This window comes from Diabrotica undecimpunctata, chromosome 3, assembly GCF_040954645.1.
Source record: "Diabrotica undecimpunctata isolate CICGRU chromosome 3, icDiaUnde3, whole genome shotgun sequence".
Classification (NCBI taxonomy): Eukaryota; Metazoa; Arthropoda; class Insecta; order Coleoptera; family Chrysomelidae; genus Diabrotica; species Diabrotica undecimpunctata.
This window is the reverse complement of record NC_092805.1, coordinates 122,120,146-122,141,730: the sequence shown is the minus strand read 5'-3', so window position 1 is coordinate 122,141,730 and position 21,585 is coordinate 122,120,146. Positions and strand designations below refer to the sequence as shown.

Here is a 21,585-nt window from a genome sequence, read left to right as displayed (position 1 = left end):
TAGTTCATGTTAAAAAAAATATTGGTGAGTACGTTTTATTTGTCTATAAAGATCATGTTTACCCTGGAGTCATAACAGCAATAGAAAATGACGGAGCGATGATCAACGCCATGTCAAAATCGTTAAAGTTTTGGAAATGGCCAGAAAGACGCGACGAAATATGGTATTCGTGGGACAATGTAATTGGCGCCATAAATTCTCCCAAGAAAATTTTCAGACGAGGATTTTACATTGTTCCTGAATGCGACAAATTATGGTGGGATTAGATTCAAACTTTGTATTTTCACTATCACTATGTACTTATAATAAAGTTTGTTCATTTAAAATATAGCAATGTTCTTTCCCGTTAGGCTTCTTTCATAAATGTAGGTAGGTTTATATTCAAAAAACTGGGCCGACCAACATTTTTTTGCATTTAAATGGTGCAAAGTTTAAAATCAGATAGGATTACTATGCACCAGCAAGCATGTCGTAGCCAAATATTATTAAAATATCAAGTGGTGCAAAGTATGACTCTTCTAGGGTATACTTTGCACCACTAATAATATTAGGATAATCTCTTAATTATGCAATATAACTAAAAAACAGCTATAATAAGAGCTATATTACGACCTGTTGAATAGATATTTATAATAAATAGTTCAGATCTTTTTTCGAGTAACGTTATATCCACTCTAAGGGTGCGTTCATAACGGAGACCATCGCACCGTCTCCTCGCCTAGAGCTTAGCACTGAGCGTTCATAACGAGGCGCCGACCCTCGATCGGACCATAGGATGGTATTATATTATCATCGCCACGTAAAATAAATGCAATATTTTAAATGCGAGCGTTCACTGTTAGTGCTATGCTCTAGGCGAGGATACCATGCCATGGTCTCCGTAATGAACGCACCCTAAGAAAATGAAACTAAAAACTATGGTGCAAAGTAACCCCGTTTTACGGTAGTATTTTTAAAATTAGATTAAGTAATTTTATTATTTATTTATTTTTTTTTATAGATTTTTTTATAGATTCTAATAAAATTGAATAAGTTCATATGTTGTGTAATGGACTCTCCTCGTCGCGAAAATGGACTCCTACTGTTTATTGTTACTGCGAATCACGCAACGCTATTTCGTATTTTGTGGCACTACAAAAAAATTGATTCAGTATTGATCAACGAAAAAAAAACTAAATTAAAAACCGAAAAGAAGAAGTAGGACGTCCTTTTAAAAGATGGAGCAAAGATTAAATTAGACTGCACATACATGATAATTAAAGATAAACGAAGGAACTAGATACATAAATAAATTTAAAAAAGTATCAGTTAACTTCGGACATGTCATGAGGCATACTAAGTACCGGCTGCTACAGTTAATAGTCCAAGGAAGAATCGACAGTAGGAGGGGACCGGGAAGAAGACGACACTCATGGATGCATAACCTGCGACAATGGTTCGGACTAACATCGACCGAACTGTTCAGAGGTGCCGTAAACAAAGTCGCCTTGTTAATAGCCAACGTCCGAAACGGATAGGGCAAAGGAAGAAGAAGAAGATCAGTTAACATTTATAACTTTAAAAAATTTAATTCCAACAAGACCTCTAGTCTTTCTTTGTTTGAAAAAATCTTTTGGGACTCCTGATCTTAAGTTTTGTTTACTAACCCTTGGCGTAGTAATTCCTTCTAGACATTCAAATAAATATATAATATAAAAATATTAATTCCAGGAAATTTTGTTTATGTAAGCATATCTCAAGATTTGGAGTTTCCAGTATTTTATACTATGATAATTCGTTCATTATTGAAATAATCTTGTAAAATATACCTATTATAAAAATATTGTAAAATAATAGTTAGAGTGCCCGCCGGCAAATTTTTTAGAGATTAAATTTAAACTCTCTTGAAACTTCTTGTACGGCTTCCTTAGACCAAGTCTGCCACAGTTTTCCTCTGTGACTTTTTTTGGTTCGGGGGCGTTTTCCCCCTATATTTTCCGAAACATGACCGTTTCACGACATGTGCAAAAATGATACATACTCTTGCCATATTTATTAAATGGCTTGATTTCAGTGCATAATAAAAGGAAATAATATTCTCTGACGCCATAGATGGGACGGTAAGGGTGTCCACTCCCCCAAACATGACCGAAAAACGGTCAGTGAAAAAATGATAAATAACCAGCTAATTTTTTCTGTATGTCTTGCTTTAACTAGGAAACTAACGGTTATATTATTGTCTGACACCAAGACAAGCCCTTTTTCCAGTCTGACGCGTCAAACGTGCCCTTCTCACGCCATCTCTAAAATGATTAATACTTGTCAGATATCGATATATATATATATTGTCAAAAAAAGCAATACGTAATGAATGCTAAAAAAGTCTGACGTTTAAATTGGGGCATAACTCGAGTCTGACGCAAAAACCCTATTTTTCTTTAATGATCGTACTGAACTTTTAGTAATCATACACAATATTAATTAATGCAACAAATTAATTCTACATCTAATATTATTATTAAAATTGCATTTCGAATACTTTATGTATGTGTATTTTTGCATTATTCTAATTAATTAATTAATATAGTATATTACATATTTTAAAACTTAAAACTGCAACATTAATCAAGGAATTTTTGTTTCGCGAAACACTAGTAAAATTTTAACACATGAGTAATTTATATAATAGGATGCATATGATTTAAATTATTTGGTAAAAATAAAATTGTTTAACAAGGAAAAGACAGTTAAGATTTTATTTCACGTATAGGGAGCTTGCGCATCCGTTTATACGTATTTCAGCCCAATAGGCATCATCAGAACGGCTTTCGCAAGCGCTCTGAACGTGAAATAAATCTTTTCTGCCTTAGGAAGCAACTATAACATGGCTTCGAATAGACGCAATGTAGCGACATCTGATAATAAAATCGTAGACTAATTTTCGAAACCAAATTCAAGAATTCCGCTTTAATCTGTGCCTTCTAAGAATTGCAAGGCAAAAACAGACGTTGATAAAGGTGTTAAGAGAGACATGGGGAATCTAAAAATTGCATTCCACAACATATCTCCTCAACTAAGCAAAATTCTTAGCGAATTGGTTTCTAGTACTCGTACAGAGTATATCGAAATAACAAGGAAAAGACAGTTAAGATTTTATTTCACGTATAGGGAGCTTGCGCATCCGTTTATACGTATTTCAGCCCAATAGGCAGCATCAGAACGGCTTTCGCAAGCGCTCTGAACGTGAAATAAATCTTTTCTGCCTTAGGAAGCAACTATAACATGGCTTCGAATAGACGCAATGCAGCGACATCTGATAATAAAATCGTAGACTCTTAACACCTCTATCAACGTCTGTTTTTGCCTTGCAATTCTTAGAAGGCACAGATTAAAGCGGAATTCTTGAATTTGGTTTCGAAAATTAGTCTACGATTTTATTATCAGATGTCGCTACATTGCGTCTATTCGAAGCCATGTTATAGTTGCTTCCTAAAGCAGAAAAGATTTATTTCACGTTCAGAGCGCTTGCGAAAGCCGTTCTGATGATGCCTATTGGGCTGAAATACGTATAAACGGATGCGCAAGCTCCCTATACGTGAAATAAAATCTTAACTGTCTTTTCCTTGTTATTTCGATATACTCTGTACGAGTACTAGAAACCAATTCGCTAAGAATTTTGCTTAGTTGAGGAGATATGTTGTGGAATGCAATTTTTAGATTCCCCATGTCTCTCTTAACACCTCTATCAACGTCTGTTTTTGCCTTGCAATTCTTAGAAGGCACAGATTAAAGCGGAATTCTTGAATTTGGTTTCGAAAATTAGTATAAAATTAAAAAAAAAAAAAAATGCAATGCACATTTAAGGCAACCAACAAAATACATACCCGAGGATTGTAGGTGGACATTGATTGATAATGAATATGTCCATTATTGGTTCGATGGTCCCCAAAGCCCTTCTTTTAAGGATATAACATCTGCTGATGAACGTAAATTAACATTATGTAATATACATTTTTGAAATATTTAATTCAGTTCCTTAAAAATAAATACAATTGGTAAATTTCAGATTGTGAAAATGAAATCACAGAGTCAGAAAATGAGGAATCTGACTATGCCAGTGAAGACTCTGATGATGATTAAGAAAGTGAAGAAGAATGACTTTATAATTTTTTTACTATTTTTTATGCTTTTGCAATTTTTCAACTATTTTTTTTTATTTTCGTAATTTTTTTACTATTTATATTTTTATACGTTTTTTTATATAAATAAAAACTAATCTTTATAAAGAATATTCATTCAATTTATGGATATTATATTGCACGTATTCGCAATAATATTAACTTTTATTCAATTTTTTTTGATAAATAAACAATTTTATACTAAATCCACAAGGAAAATAATTCCTGTAGCTGGCTGTATACCACGTATAACAAAAAGAGGTTAGTCTTTGTATGTGGGTATATTTTATTTTATAAAAACCCTTAAAAGGGCAACATTAAAAACACGAACGTTTTCGGAACAACCGTTCCATCATCAGGTTAAAATACAGGTTACCATGCCTGAGCCACCAAAATATTTGGGTAAAAACCCTTTAAAATATAATGTGTTACCAAAGAGTGTACATGATGTTGATAATATTATATGATGTTTAATATTTTAATTAGATTTTACTTCAGGTAACATACACCCATGCTTAAGTGAGTTCCAGTGTCCGGAGAGTAAACCTCTTCAAACGGACTTCAGCTGGCAACTCCGTTTGAAGAGGTTTACTCTCCGGACACTGGAACTCACTTAAGCATGGGTGTATGTTACCTGAAGTAAAATCTAATTAAAATATTAAACATCATATAATATTATCAACATCATGTACACTCTTTGGTAACTCATTACATTTTAAAGGGTTTTTAGTTGCCAGCTGAAGTCCGTTTGAAGAGGTTTACTCTCCGGACACTGGAACTCACTTAAGCATGGGTGTATGTTACCTGAAGTAAAATCTAATTAAAATATTAAAGATCATATAATATTATCAACATCATGTACACTCTTTGGTAACACATTACATTTTAAAGGGTTTTTACCCAAATATTTTGGTGGCTCAGGCATGGTAACCTGTATTTTAACCTGATGATGGAACGGTTGTTCCGAAAACGTTCGTGTTTTTAATGTTGCCCTTTTAAGGGTTTTTATAAAATAAAATATACCCACATACAAAGACTAACCTCTTTTTGTTATACGTGGTATACAGCCAGCTACAGGAATTATTTTCCTTGTGGATTTAGTATAAAATTGTTTATTTATCAAAAAAAATTGAATAAAAGTTAATATTATTGCGAATACGTGCAATATAATATCCATAAATTGAATGAATATTCTTTATAAAGATTAGTTTTTATTTATATAAAAAAACGTATAAAAATATAAATAGTAAAAAAATTACGAAAATAAAAAAAAATAGTTGAAAAATTGCAAAAGCATAAAAAATAGTAAAAAAATTATAAAGTCATTCTTCTTCACTTTCTTAATCATCATCAGAGTCTTCACTGGCATAGTCAGATTCCTCATTTTCTGACTCTGTGATTTCATTTTCACAATCTGAAATTTACCAATTGTATTTATTTTTAAGGAACTGAATTAAATATTTCAAAAATGTATATTACATAATGTTAATTTACGTTCATCAGCAGATGTCATATCCTTAAAAGAAGGGCTTTGGGGACCATCGAACCAATAATGGACATATTCATTATCAATCAATGTCCACCTACAATCCTCGGGTATGTATTTTGTTGGTTGCCTTAAATGTGCATTGCACCAAATACTAGAAATGAACATGGTCCTTTTTATTTGCTGGAGAAGTTCAGCTTTACTTGGAAGCATACTCGATACATTTATTCCTTTGTCCTGCCGCTTGAAAACAATCTCACTTGTTTTTGAGTTTGAAAATGCTTTGTTAAAAAGCTCAACTCTCGCTAAATTGACGTCAGTCGATTTTACAGAATACAATTTGCACACATACTTTTCAATGTCATGAAAAACGCCATGATTAATAGTCATTTTTGAAGAAGAAATATCCAGAAGTTGCAGGAAAGCATTTTGATAATTTATATTGCTTTTTAAAAGTTTAAATGACCTTTTTTTGCCTTTCCTAAAAAATGAGGGATTATAATCATTGCCAGTGAAAACACGACTGATGGTAAGAGCTATTGTCAACTTTATCCCCATTTTTTGAAAAAAATTCATTTATAAAAAGTTATTCCTTCTTTTTGTTAGTGCTCAAATCAACAATAATTTCGGCACCCGACTGTAAGTATTTCATATTGGCCAAAATTATAGTTGGTATATCAGAGTCACTGCAGCGAACGTGATTCTTATAGTCTCTTGTAACTTAATGAATGTGATGGACAATTTTTGTGTCAGCCTCTTCATGCATGAAAGAAGAATTATAATCGTTGGTTCTGTTCATATGACCATCACGACCTTCAAAAACGAGCATTGATCATAGTCAAGTTTGACAGTTTTGCCATCGCACAACGCCGAGTATTCGTCATTTTTCCAATCTTACATTAAAAATTCTATAAACTTTTCTTTAAAGTATCTGCTTTGCAGTAATTTAGAGAAATCAAATGGACGCCTAGTTTCTCGGCTGATGTTTCATTTTCTTCTCTTAATTTATGTTCGTAATCTTTAATAGAAGGCTGATTATACTTATCAAAAACAATATGTACGTTATTTTTCTCGAAAACTAAAAATTTGAGTATGTGCTTAGAAATATCTGAGTATATCTCTGGAACATTGGTAAAGGTGTGAAGTAAATAAAATTCATCGTACATTGTTATTTCTGGACTTGGAGGATCAACATTGGAACTCTGGTAAGACTTCAATTCTGCAAGGATGACTGACTTCGGTGTTTTACAGATAAACCCATCACTGTGACACAAATAGAATGGTATAGGTATCAAAGGGTAACTTAAAACTTTTTCAAGATCGATCCCGTTTTGCATTGCAGCATATAATAATCGTCCAAAAATATCTCGCTGAATAGTGACTTCTTTTACTTTATTGTTGATTTTTAGTTTTTTTTTTTTGTTCTTGTAGGCAAAGTTAAATATTAGGTTTATCTTAATTGGTAGATCAAACCTGTCTGGATTAGTACAATTTTCTGAAATAAATGCAATACGCTGCTCATTTCCTTGTATTTCTACTTTCGCCAAAAAAATATAAACGTCGATAGAAACAGATTCTCTAGAAGAAATTTTGTACAAATAATGTTCTTTCGATAAGTCAGTAGAAAATGGGTTTGTACACTGCTTTATTATATGTAATAAAGCGACAAATTTTTTTTGGTTTTTTATTATCACAGATTTCTTGAAATCATTAGTTATACAATCTAGTGAACATAAATTTACAAAATCCAATAATTTTGAAATGCAACTTGTACGAAGAGAATGAGTGATAGCCCATTTTTCTCTCCGACTGAATGAGTCTGTCCGACTGATTAAATTATTAAACAATATCTAACTCTTTTTTTAAATTTTTTAAAATGATTTTTTCGTTTTTTAAACATTCATTTATTTATTTTATTATTATTTAAACATTCTATTATAATTTGTAATTAAACAATGATTGTTGTAATAAATATATGTTTAAAAAAACACCTATTTATTAAAGAATTAATCTGAAAAATAGACGCATACACTAGGCCCAAGTGCTACCGAAAAATTATATTTTAAAAAATGTCTTTTTTTTTAATTTTACCCCGTTTTGAGTGTCAGACAAGTTATGAAATATATTCAACATTTAATTTAAAAGAGAAATATGTTTGAAAAAAATGTTATTAATTATTTTAGAGATGGCGTGAGAAGGGCACGTTTGACGCGTTAGACTGGAAAAAGGGCTTGCTCTTGGTGCCAGACAATAATAGAACCGATAGTTTACTCGTTAAAGCAAGGCATACAGAAAAAATTAGCTGGTTATTTATCATTTTTGCACTGACTTTGGGGGGGGTGGACACCCTTACCGTGCCATCTATATCGTCAGAGATTATTATTTCCTTTTATTATTCACTGAAATCAAGCCATTCAATAAATATGGCAAGAGTATGTATCATTTTTGCACATGTCGTGAAACGGTCATGTTTCGGAAAATATAGGGGGAAAACGCGTCCGAACCAAAAAAAGTCACAGAGGAAAACTGTGGCAGACTTGGTCTAAGGAAGCCGTACAAGAAGTTTCAAGAGAGTATAAATCTCTAAAAAATTTGCCGGCGGGCACTCTAACTATAAGTAAATATTATATTTTTATTTCGGTAAGGTGTCGATTAAAAGTGTTTACCATAATACATACATATGTATTATGGTAAACACTTTTAATCGACACCTTACCGAAATAAAAATATAATATTTACTTATAGTTAGAGTGCCCGCCTTCAATTTTTTTAGAGATTTATACTCTCTTGAAACTTCTTGTACGGCTTCCTTAGACCAAGTCTGCCACAGTTTTCCTCTGTGACTTCTTTTGGTTCGGGGGCGTTTTCCCCCTATATTTTCCGAAACATGACCGTTACACGACATGTGCAAAAAAAATGAAATATTATATAATATAATAATAAATAGCAAATATTTTAAAAAGAAGTTTTAAAATTTTCGACACTGGGAAATTACTCAAATTTATATGGAAGAAATTATGTCTACGTTTAAAATTATGTCTAAATCAAACCACTTTTGGTTACCACATAGCGTAATTTTAAACCATTATCAACGACAGATTTCTCTTAAAATATTATATATTATGAACTATTAGTGGTGAATAATCATTATTCACTACGTTTTATCACCACTCTCCATCACGATACACGTCGATATAACCTATAACCAGTACACATTTTATTAGAACTTAAGCCGCGAATGTGATCAATAGCATATTATTGCAGTCGAATTAATTACTGAAATTGAAAGAAGGGTAGTGAAGAATTTAATGTCCAATTATGGACAATTATTATACAATTATTATACTTTATTATACTTTAATGATACTAGAAATCGTATGATATAATATGTTCGTTAAATAGTTAAATATACTTTTTGTAGTCTCATACTTTAATAAATATATTAATTACAATTTCAATACCTAAATTATAATGGGCTTCATTATGATATAGTGATAATACCTTAGACAAGGAAAGAGAGAGGACAGGTAACACTCATTTAAAAACCTTCGAAAAGTGAAGCCAGTTTCGATGTGACCGCCATGTTTTGGTGCCTGTACGTTGCCCATTACTACTTCTCGCAGGGTTACCAGGTCTACTGATTTTTGCGGGACAATTATTCCATATTGCAGAAGATCGAGAAGCCTTCGCAATGGTTATCGCCAACGTCGGATAATTCTGATATGGCACGCGAAGAAGAAGAAGATCCTTTGTTACAGATTTAAAGCTCAAACCGCACAAGTAATGGTAGATTTGCCAAGAGTAAGGATCTTTCCTTGTAGACCTTTTGAGAACGTTGGTGTGGATTTTGCCGGTCCTATTAAAATTAAAACTTCTAAACTTCGTAAAGCTTCGACTCTTAAGGCTTACGTAGCTGTCTTTGTCTGTATGGCAACTAAAGCTGTTCACACAGAAATAGTTTCTTCTTTATCCTCATAAGCATTTTTACTTACCCTGAAGCGATTTATCTCAAGAAGAGGAAATCCTTCAAATATTTTTAGTGACAATGCTACAAAAGTTTTATTTTAATAATGCGACCCCCCGAGCTTGGAAGACGTTTTGCTAGGACTACCTCCCCAATCAAAGTGTTTAAAAAAAGCTTTATTTTCGTTTTTTTTTTTAGTTTTTAGGATCAAAACTAAGCGAGTTACGCTCAAAATAAAGTTGGTCCCTTTTTCTTTGGTAAAAACATCGTGAAAATCACCCCCTAATTAGCACACCAAATAAAATTCATCATTACCGCTTTACAATTTACTTTATTTATGTATTGTTTATACGATCTGTAAGTTTAACCGGTTCCAAAGTTCCAAGGTTCCAGTAATTCCAAATCAGTGGGGGTTCCAAATCAAACTAATCTAGGGGGTGATATTTAGGGGTTAAACTGTGAACTTGTAATGCAATTTTAAAATATGTTGTTTAATGTTAACAGACATTCATTCACTTCAATAAGAGATGATTTGAATTAACTAACCGTTTTAATTTACAATTATACGATTTTTTTCTAATAGCGGTAGTTTTCACTTCCAAAAAATAAAAATCAGCCAACGGCACAGGTCTAGAAGTGAAGTGGAAGGTAAGTAGAACCTCAATCCAAATTTTCATGCAATTCGGTGGTGACACGGAAAATTACAGGGTTTAGCTGTATTTCACGTTCATGTATGTGATTTCATGTGATTTCAAATGCCTCATATTTTTTACCAAAACTCGAAACCAAATTTTCGGGTTGTAAGTTTTGAAAATTATGTTTTAACAATGGAAATTCCACTACGACCGGTCAATGAAAATGATAAATTTTATTGATCTCATGAGAATCGTGAAAAAGGGCAAAAATCGCGCATTTTTTATTTATTTAACACCTTTACAATAACCGACTTTATTTGCGGCAAAATACAAAAATTGTATACGAAAGCTGCATTCTTCACCTTTAAGACAAATTTTCACTTTTTTCGATAGGACACTCTGATCAAAAGATATCGAATTTTTAGCATCGAGTTGATAAAAATTTTATTTAAAATTGTTTCGTGGGCGTAACTGACATTCAAATCACCGCTCGCTTCAAGCGTTGTTTATGAGGGAACGGTTCATTGTACACGGAAAGTGCTAATAAGTATTTTTGTTTAGAATTATATCAGCTACATATTTTATTTGAAAATTTTTTTTCTACGTCGTACAGATTCTTCATAAATTGATTTTTTCCGTTTTCCCCCTAGAATGGGGCATTTTAGGAGGAAGCCTGGGGGTAAAAGTGGTAAACTTTTTGCATCTTTTTTGGGGTCATAAAATTGACATTCTCAGAAAAATTCTTTGGTATGATTCAAATATAGGTCAAATCTCTGACCACTGGATTAAATATACTATTTGAAAATAGTAGAAGATAATAGTCAATATTTCATTATATTGCCACCAATAGAAAAATACTACCACAACAAATAATTGATATTAGAAACTTACCAAAGATAGCACGCGGTTAAATCGATAAAAAAAAACCCAGCTTTTTGAGTTTTAACAGCTTTCCTCAAGACTTTCCTCTGGATCTGAGGATAAGAGCCTTAAGATGCTACTTGTTCTCGACTTTGTTGTATGGAATGAAAGCTGGACACTAAAAGTGGGCAATATAAAGAAGTTGGAATCATTTGAGATGTGGCGCTATAGAAGTATTTTGAAAATACCATGGACCCAACGAGTTACAAAAGCAAAAGTGTTAAGAAGGGTACAAAAGGCAACACACAAAACATCAAAACAAGAAAGTTGAAATATTTAGGCCACATTAGCAGAGGTGCGAAATATGAGATATTAAGGCTCATAATGCAAGGTAAAATCAAGGGTAGAACATCCATAGGAAGACGAAGAATTTCCAGGCTGAGAAACCTAAGAGAGCGGTATAGTTGCAGCTCAGTAGATCTTTTTAGAGCAGCCGCCAATAAGGTACGGATAGCAGTGATGATAGCCAACCTCCGATAGGAGAAGGAACTACAAGAAGAAGTAGCTTTCCTCGATGTTATCGTTTTTTAATATTTCATTTCCAGCGATCTTCTCTGATATTCTTTATTTAGTCCTTCGACTCTGATTTTAGAAGAAGAACTATCTGACCCTATTAGATACGACAGGGAGTCTCCCTGAGTCCTCTATTGTTCAACCTGAGTATAAGTAAAATAATAAAAAAGTAAGAACTAAAAAAGGATACCAAATGGGAGAAAATAATCTGCTATGCAGACGACGCAATATTACTCTCTCAAAGTGAAGATGGGAAGATGATCAAAATTTAACATGTTAATTTCCGCAAAAAAGACAAAATGCATGGTTATAACAGCAAATTTACTAACATGTAAATTGGAGCTGGAAGGTCAGATAATAGAACAAGAGATGGAGTTTAAATATCTAGGCATCACATTAGGTAGCTACAGAAAGCTCTAAACAGAAGTGGAACAATATAAAGAAATAAAAATATCGAAAAAGAAATGAAAGGCAGAATTTACAAACCACGATAAGAGACGACAAAAAGGATATTAGAAACAGAGATGAAACAGAGATGAAAACAGAAAAACTGATAGTAAAACACTATGGGACAGAGCTAAAAATACAGATGCACCACGTAGATGCAAGGTGGAGAACATCAAACACTGGGTAAGAAATAAAAGAGTAGAATGGAACGATTATATAAGCCGAATGACAACAAATAGAGTAGTAAGGATGGTTCCCCAATAGGAAAACAATCTATAGGACGACCACGAAAACTATGGAACGGCACTGAAGGCACATTGAAAAACAAATAGTGTCATATCTACATAAAAAGAAGAAGTAGACGTTTTATCGCTAAGACATTCCTCCCATCGCTGGTTGAAAATTTTTAAAAACTAAAAATACAGGTAAAGATTTGGGATTCACATTTAATAATTCATTAGTTTTTGTCTTTCATATCAATGAAATTGTTAATAAAGCAGTTACATTATCAGGATTTGTTAAGAGAATCACATTTCTTATTATTAATGCTTATGTTACTTAGATAAATAAAAATAATTTAAATTAAAATATTCAATTAGACAAGTATTGTCGTAAAATATTCAGCCGTTCTAAGAAGTTTTATTACTCGTGTTGGTTATTTAACGATATCCGTCTGAAAATATATTTATTTGTGGTTCGCTTAGATTTTCTTCGAAATTCGTTGTATTGATAAATTTCCTTTTCCGTATGCCAATAAAATTACGTAAAACACAGACGGTGTTCCTGCCTTTTCTTTTAACTTTATCTTCCGCACAACCTATTCTTCACATATGTAATAAGGGTAAGGTACTACATTTGTATTATTTGGTAAGTGTATACGGATGGAAATTTTATTTTTTGTTGTACTAACAATTTTCCAATATGGAATACTTAAAATACAGCTTCGTCATTATTACTTCCTAAATTACCTACGTCAATTTAAATGCCTGCATTTGAAATCACCATTAACATCGTAGAAAAAATATTAGTAATTAAAATTATTGGAACCGATGTTGGCAAAGATTTTTAACCGAATGTGCTTTCCACCGATTAGGGCAACGCAATTCTACAATTCGTAAATTCCACAATTGATAATAACATTGAACATTACGTTTCGTTATTTACTCTTTAGGCGAAGTCATAATATCGTCTATTAAAATAGTATCGTCTATTAAAATAGTTAAAACACGTATTTACATAAATATAACTATTTTATTAAATTAAATCAAACTCGTTCACAATGGTCATAATTAAATCACCCCAAATTATTATCTCTCGTTCCGCTGTGTTTATGTGTCATCACCGAACTACTCGTGACCATATAAGGCAATTAGTGTCCCAAGCCAATCACCGAGGAGCGGCTAAATGTAGCATACGAATCCAACGTTGCCAAGTTGGCTAGAAAAAGAATAGCGCGAATTTCAAAATTTAGGATTGAAGTTTCTGATATCAGTGGTAAACCAATAAACTTACTCGCATATTTAGCGAATAAGTTGCTTATAATTAAGATATTTTTAATCGTCTGATGCTAATTATTTGTTAATATAGGAGACAACATTCACACAGTTATATTTTTTAAGAAATAAATGAGAAGTTGAAACTGATTATTTTAATTAATTTTTGAAATTTTGAATGTTGTTTGTAAAGATAAAATATTATAATAAGGAACAATTTGTGTTTCGCGTTCTAAATATGACAAAAACAAGTGAATTATTTTAGTAAGTTATCAATCACTCTGTATTAGGAATTAAAAGAAAACAATGGTAAAAAATAAGTTTATTTATATCTACATACAGTATACAAAATATATCGATCGCAAAAGTTCGTGTTAATTTAATATATTGCAAAAAAAAAAAGAAAGATTTGTATTTCACTATTTTTAAAATATTCGACAACGTCAATGTAAACTTAAAAATAATTATGATCATTTTCAGTACTCCGTGAAATAAATTGAGATTGTCCAAGTATACATTCTTTTATATTTACAATTTATTTTACAGTGGGTTTGCTTATATATCTTTAGAATTCATAACTTGTTTCTTTTTTTTTTCGTGGAATAAAATGTTAGCTGCTTTTTAATTTTTTTATTATGATGCTCTACATTAATAATTGTTGTAGGTGAAAACTTTTTGATTGTATTTAGGTTACATTCAACCATAGTATTTTCATTTATTTCATACAACATGTTTTAAATTGTCTGCATTTTCAATTAATTCTAGATTGTGTTGTAGTTTAGAAACTTCTATTGTAGCATGTTTTCTCAACTGTTGAATATTGTCAGTAATATTATCATTATTTTGTGACAGCGTTTTTAAATGGTCTATAATTTCTACAATATCATCATTGTCACTACTACCTAAATTTATATTTCGTTCAAGCAACTTCTGTCTTAAAGTTGAAGCAACACTATGTATGTGTTTACATATTGTATGTTTTATAGAAAAATCTATACCTACAATTACAACTAAACGAATGAATACATACATGACATTCAGAGCATGTTAGGTGACAGCATGGTTCTCCATTTTTTGCCACTTCATAACTTTTTATACTTACTGTAAGTAGTACTGCCTAATTCTGATACATACCACATATTACTACTATTTATATTTTCAATTATTTTAATTTGATTAATTTCTTTTATTGCAGTTCTATGTCTTTTGTTGATAAGCTGTATATGTGATGAATTTTTTCCTTTTACTTTTTTTAAGATTCGCTTACAACATTACAACAACTTTATCTCTAATGAATTTATTAAGTGCATCAAGTCCTTTGTCTAACCTTTTTACCATCTAAATACACATATTTTATAATTTTATGCATGCTCTCTAATCTCATGTTTATATTAATTCCTGCATTTTGACGGTATGAATAAGCCCATAGTTGAAAATTTCTAGCATAAGTATTCAAGAAATATTCACCAAAATTTATTGTTTCTCCATCTTCAAATGTTTGCTCGATAAAATTTGATAACAGTTTCTGAAATTCTTCTTTATCTGTTACAGTATGTAAAATTTTTAAAGACTGGTATACTATTTTTCTTTTTTCTAAATTACTAATTTTGGACATATTCAATTGCCAAGCTCTGTCTACGTGCCATGCACAATACAATGGCATATTAACTTCACCCATAATTGACCTCCAAGCATTATAGAAAATATGCGTTATATCTGTCATAAATACATTTGGTGTTAAGACTCCTATTTTATTTTTAATTGTTTGAAAAAATAGTTCAAATATAAGAGTGTCTTTTCTATTTGTTAATAAACTGCACCAGGAAACCCTTCACCCCACTCATCGACAACTACAAGAGTTGTTAATTCGAAATCGTAAGCATTTAAACCGTGTGTACTATCAATAGCCACTATATTATTGCTGAACTGCAATAACATTTTTTGTTGTGATACATTCATAAGTATAATGCAGAAATCATCTTTTTTTAAGAAAGAGTTTTCATCCACTTCACCTTGTGCTTTATATAATAGAACTGGATAATGTCTAAATTCATGCATTCTTGTACATACATATCATTTTTGGTAAGCAAATCTATACGCTTTAGTTTTTCATCATTAAAATTATTTCTGTTATTATCAAGATTTCTAAAAAATAATAAGTGTATGCAATTAACTTCATATACATAATAATTTAATAAAATAGTTTACCTTGTTACACTTACACCACTATTTAACTTTTGTGCGATGTTGGCTCTTTCTACCTTTGGTATTGACAAATGTTGAATATCAACGCTATGACCATAATGTGTCTTATCAAAGATTGCCTTTACTCTAGAATTAGTTTCATTCTTTATAAGTTTGATCTGACTAGTACAAGCAACATTAATTTTCTTAGATCCTTGACACTTCTTCGTTCTTTTCCGAATGTGGGAAACTTCACGACTTTTTCCTGCAAAATTAAAAATAAACAAACCAAAAATATTATTTTGTTTACAAGAATACCTGATCTACTACAATCATAATATACATCTTTAACGGAAACTGAAAAAACTAAACCACGAGGACAAATGTATTCTGCGTTGGAAACACTTTGAAAGTTTCTTAACCAAATCTGAAAGTCTAAAAAAAATAATGTAAGTACCTAATGATATTTAGAAAGTAAATGGATTCATACTGACCTTCAATTGTAGAGAATTCGTACATCTTTCGTTCCATTTTAAAATTATGACAATCCTCTAGGTGCCGTACTAATTCTAGTCGTAGCCTAAAAGAAATATTGCATCCCTCTAAACACTTAAACGATGTCACATTTTTATCATAAAATATTATTTGTGCATTTAGCCATGAATTTCCTTTAAATGTCTATTCAGATTACTCTGGCTTGAATAAACTTTTGAACATTCTTTGCACATTACAACCATAATTATCTTCAACCGAAAAAAAACCCGCACATAAACGATAAACCAAAAAAATAAAGAATTGATGAATTGATATACTTTGTAATCTTTTAAATATCTTTTCTATACTGTATCTATGGTTATGCTAATCTCTGTGACTAGCCAACTTGGCAACGTTGGATTCGTCTGCTACATTTAGCCGCTCCTAATCACCGTATTAGAAGTTGAGTGTGACTTCACAATGTCATAACAGAACTACCAGTATTCCATCTTAAGCTGATTAGGACATTCGGAAGTTAGTGACTTAAGCTGATCAGCGTATTAGGATAATAGTGTGACTGCATTCGACCATCCTGACGTCACGATCGTCCTCGATCGTACAACACCTATTAAAAAATAATATGTTCTTTATTATTAAGAATGTCAATTTATAGAAAGGCTCCATCATTCTGCAGAATGACATAGTCTAAATCAATTCGTTTCAGATAGCTACAACTATCCATACAAGCTCATTTTTAAACATTAAAACATATGGCTGTCATTTTTCAGAATGACAATGTGAATAAATTTGTTTCGAATAGCTACGGCTATTCAAACAAACTCATTCAAGACATTAAAATATTTGGGTGTCATTTTGCAGAATGGTGAACTGAATATCCATTCAGAACATTAAAACATTTATTTGTCATTTTTCAGAATGACGAACTGAAAATCCATTCAGAACACTATAACATTTATTTGTCATTTTTCAGAATGACGAACTGAAAATCCATTCAGAACATTAGAACATTTATTTGTCATTTTTCAGAATGACGAACTGAAAATCCATTCAGAACATTAGAACATTTATTTGTCATTTTTCAGAATGACGAACTGAAAATCCATTCAGAACACTATAACATTTATTTGTCATTTTTCAGAATGACGAACTGAAAATCCATTCAGAACATTAGAACATTTATTTGTCATTTTGCAGAATGACGAACTGAAAATCCATTCAGAACATTAAAACATTTATTTGTCATTTTGCAGAATGACGAACTGAAAATCCATTCAGAACATTAAAACATTTATTTGCCATTTTGCAGAATGACGAACTGAAAATCCATTCAGAACATTAGAACATTTATTTGTCATTTTGCAGAATGACGAACTGAAAATCCATTCAGAACATTAGAACATTTATTTGTCATTTTGCAGAATGACGAACTGAACATCCATTCAGAACATTAAAACATTTATTTGTCATTTTGCAGAATGACGAACTGAAAATCCATTCAGAACATTAAAATATTTATTTGTCATTTTGCAGAATGACGAACTGAAAATCCATTCAGAACATTAAAACATTTATTTGTCATTTTTCAGAATGACGAACTGAAAATCCATTCAGAACATTAAAACATTTATTTGTCATTTTGCAGAATGACGAACTGAAAATCCATTCAGAACATTAAAACATTTATTTGTCATTTTGCAGAATGACGAACTGAAAATCCATTCAGAACATTAAAACATTTATTTGTCATTTTTCAGAATGACGAATAAAATAAATTTGCTTCAAATAGTCAGAACTACTCAAATAAACCCATTCAGATCATTGAAACACTTTGTTCTCATTTTTCAGAATGACAATTAAAATATATTTTTTTTTTAGTTCCAGCTATTCAAACAAATTCCTTTTAAACAATAGAATATCTTTATGTCATTCTACAAAATGACTAAACTATCATGTAACTAACCTGAATAATTTTAAGATCTTTGAATCTTAAATCTCTTGATGTTTTCTCCACCAACAACTCCTTCATAAGGACGCCTTGTTCTTGATGAATGTACATCTTCTTTTACACGATATCTATCATTTGGTAGAACCTCAACAATCCTGAATGGCCCTCTATACTTTTCTAAAAGCTTCTTACTTTCATTGTTTGCTGGAAAACTTGTAACTTTTGTCAATACCAGGTCACCAACAGCATATTTCACTGGAGAGCATCTTTTTTTATTAAATTCGTTATTCTGTTTGATTCTGTTTTCTTCTAATCGTTTAGCTACATCCTTTCTCAATGACGTTACACCAATAATGTCCATATCATTATCATCTATGTATTTGTCTCCATCAACTCTTAATTTGTACCCGAAAAACACTTCACTGGGAGAAGATTTAGTTATTCGGTGTTTTGTTCCGTTTATTCCTTGTTGAATGTTTTTTAAATTCTTATCCCACATATCGGACTCAAACTTTGCACCCATTGTGGCCATGGTATTCAGTAATGTTTTATTTGCCCTTTCTACTTGGCCGTTGCCTCTTGGCATTCCTACTGCAGTTGTAAACACTCTAATTCCTCTCTCTGCCATATAATTCAAAAATTCTTTTGAAACAAAAGCTGATCGTGCATCTGATATCATTCGTTTGGTGTTACCAAATATTTTAAAAATTTCTTCTAAAGCACGAATAACATGTTTACTTGATGTATCTGGGACAGCTTCAACAAACACAAATTTAGAAAAGGCATCAATCAAAACCAAGACGTATTTATTTTGTGATTTCGTTAACACAAATGGCCCTAAATGATCGGCATGGAGTGTATGAAATGGTCTAGCATATTTTGGAATGGAATGTAGATAGCCAGGCTTTTTTCTCCCGGTTATTTATGGTATAAACAGGCAAGACAAGCCGAAATGTATTTCTTAATAAATCTTCGCATTCGTGGAAACCAATACCGTTCTTTTATTCTTTCAATTGTTTTATCCAACGCAAAATGTCCAATATCGTCATGATTCATTTTGACAATTTGCCAACGACAATTTTTAGGCACATACCATCTTCTACCATATTCTGTTATTTTATAAACTTTGTTTCCTCTTAAATCATATTTCTTGAAAGTATCCTTATGATTTTCCTGATCTCCCGACAAAAGAATATCTTTAATTTTTTTTATTTCCGTATCTGTATCCTGTGCTTCTCTTAGATAGTCGTCTTCTTGGATGAGCATCACTTTAATTTCAAGACTTTCCTCTGCTTCAGTTCTTTCAAAGTTCCTACTTAAGGCATCTACATGTTGTAGTTGTACTCCTGATTTATGTTTTATTTCAAAACAAAAATCTTGTAAACACAAAACCCATCTTGCTATTCTTGGGATTATTGTTTGTTTTACTAATGCATTTTTAACGGAATTGCAGTCTGTTATTACAGTAAAATATCTTCCTGCTAAATAATATCTATACCTTTCTAAGGTTTTGACAATAGCCAAAAGCTCTAGTTCAAAAGAATGATATTTCTTTTTTTTTCTTTTGTGGTTTGCTTGCTAAAATAGGCAATTGACTTTTCACGACCATCAACAGTTTGAGTTATTATGCCTCCAAATCCTTCTCTACTTGCATCCGTGTAAACTATTATGTCATGTTTCGGATTAAATATTGTTAAAATTGGTTCTGAGACTATAACTTTCTTTATTTCTTTATCTAAGTCTTTCTTATATTTAAATGTTAAACTATTATCTATCCTATAATACATAATATTTACACCTTCTGTAAAATTTCTTCCTATTAGAAGGTCATTAACCCAATCTTTATCCATGACATACAACATAATATTTAATTCTACAAAATCGATTTTTATTTTAGCAAACATAATATTCAACTGATAAAGAATTTCCCAAAAATCCAGAAAGTTTTACATCTTTAGTTAATGATTTTATTTCTAATTTAAACTTATCTGCCAATTCTTTTGAAATTAGCGAACAATCGCTGCCAAAATCAATGAATGCAGTATGGCTGTGCTCATTTAAGAAAATAATTTTATTAAATTTATTTTCGAATGAATCAAACTGTATTTGTTTAACAGATTTATTTTTTTCTAAATTTTTGTTCGTTTTATTTACTTTTGTCTCTTGACATTTGTTCTTTTTAAAACAGTATTGTTCAATATGACCTTTAATTTAAAAAAAAAAAAAAAACCTGCATACTTATTTGGTTTCTGTGGTGACAATCTTTTTTTAAATGACCCTGAATTCCACAGCACATACAAGGTTTATTCTTGTTAAATTTGTTATTAACAAATTTGTTATTATGTACAAATTTTTATTTGGAAAAAACAATTGGATTTGTTAAATCAGGCAATTTTTCTGGACTTTCGTGATAAAGCTTATTTCTTAAATAAACTGCCAATAAATTGACATCTTTGATTTGAGCAACTTCAATAGCAGATTTAATATGTTCGTCTCTAATAGCACCAATTATTAAAGAAATCTTATCTGACTTGGAAAAATTTACTTTAAGTTTATTAATTTTTGCTAAATGTTCAAAATAAAATTCATATAATGAAGAACCCTCTGTTGGTTTATGATGGGCTACGTCCATAAAAAGATCATAAGTATTTCGTGTACTTTGAAAAGTATTTTCTAACACTGATCTCCATTCTGCCCAAGAAAATTGAGACCATGCAACTTCATTTTCAATAAAACTAGCGTATCATGTTTTAGAGGTACCTCTAAGCTTAGAAATCGCTTGAAATATTGTCGGTATACTGCGAAAACCAGGTAAATGACAAATTTTAAAATATTGAGTTAAGTATACCAAAATTCTCAGCTTTTTCCGCTCTACATACAGGTAAAACCAAATAAATGATACGACTTACCATTCAGCAGATAATTTATGTAATAAACAAATAAGTTACACCTAATCAACTTTTCGTTTTCAAATAAAACAATATATCGCTACTTACTTCCATAAAATTAAAGTTCTGTTGCATGTAAAACAAAGTAAGCCCACATATATTATTATGCCGGACAACAATATATTTCTACTACTGCAAACCATATTCAGTAAAAAGGTGATAAGTGTCTTTAATACATTTTACGTGTATGATTTATTAAAATTTCTCTTCCATATCGACTAGTAAAAACCTTTAAGTACACTTACTTCATTCTACGTGTTCTTTTCGTTTTTGTATACCTTGACTACCTTCTCGGCGAAGAATCGGTAGACGAAAATTGTTGTGGTTTCACTTGTGTATTCATTGTACCATGACTGGAACTACTATCTCGCTTGGACTTTTTCCTTTTCGGCATTTT

At 31.3% G+C, this 21,585-nt stretch overlaps 1 protein-coding gene across 1 annotated transcript; it reads right to left on the bottom strand.

The window, feature by feature from the left end:
• Positions 1 to 14,087: 14,087 nt before the first annotated feature.
• LOC140436155 (uncharacterized) lies at positions 14,088 to 16,655 on the bottom strand. Its single transcript, XM_072524863.1, has 3 exons — positions 16,295 to 16,655; positions 16,119 to 16,235; positions 14,088 to 16,065 (listed from the first exon to the last, which is right to left on the bottom strand). Exons 1-3 carry the CDS (start codon positions 16,329 to 16,331, stop codon positions 15,821 to 15,823), a joined length of 399 nt encoding a protein of 132 aa, XP_072380964.1. The 5' UTR covers positions 16,332 to 16,655; the 3' UTR covers positions 14,088 to 15,820.
• Between the last annotated feature and the right edge of the window lie 4,930 nt (positions 16,656 to 21,585).

Coding starts and splice junctions, on each gene's coding strand:
- LOC140436155 (XM_072524863.1), bottom strand. CDS start 16,331: ATGGAACGAAAGATGTACGAATTCTCTACAATTGAAG. Junction 16,236..16,294: donor CGAATTCTCTACAATTGAAG/GTCAGTATGAAT, acceptor TATTTTTTTTAG/ACTTTCAGATTTGGTTAAGA. Junction 16,066..16,118: donor TTATGATTGTAGTAGATCAG/GTATTCTTGTAA, acceptor TTAATTTTGCAG/GAAAAAGTCGTGAAGTTTCC.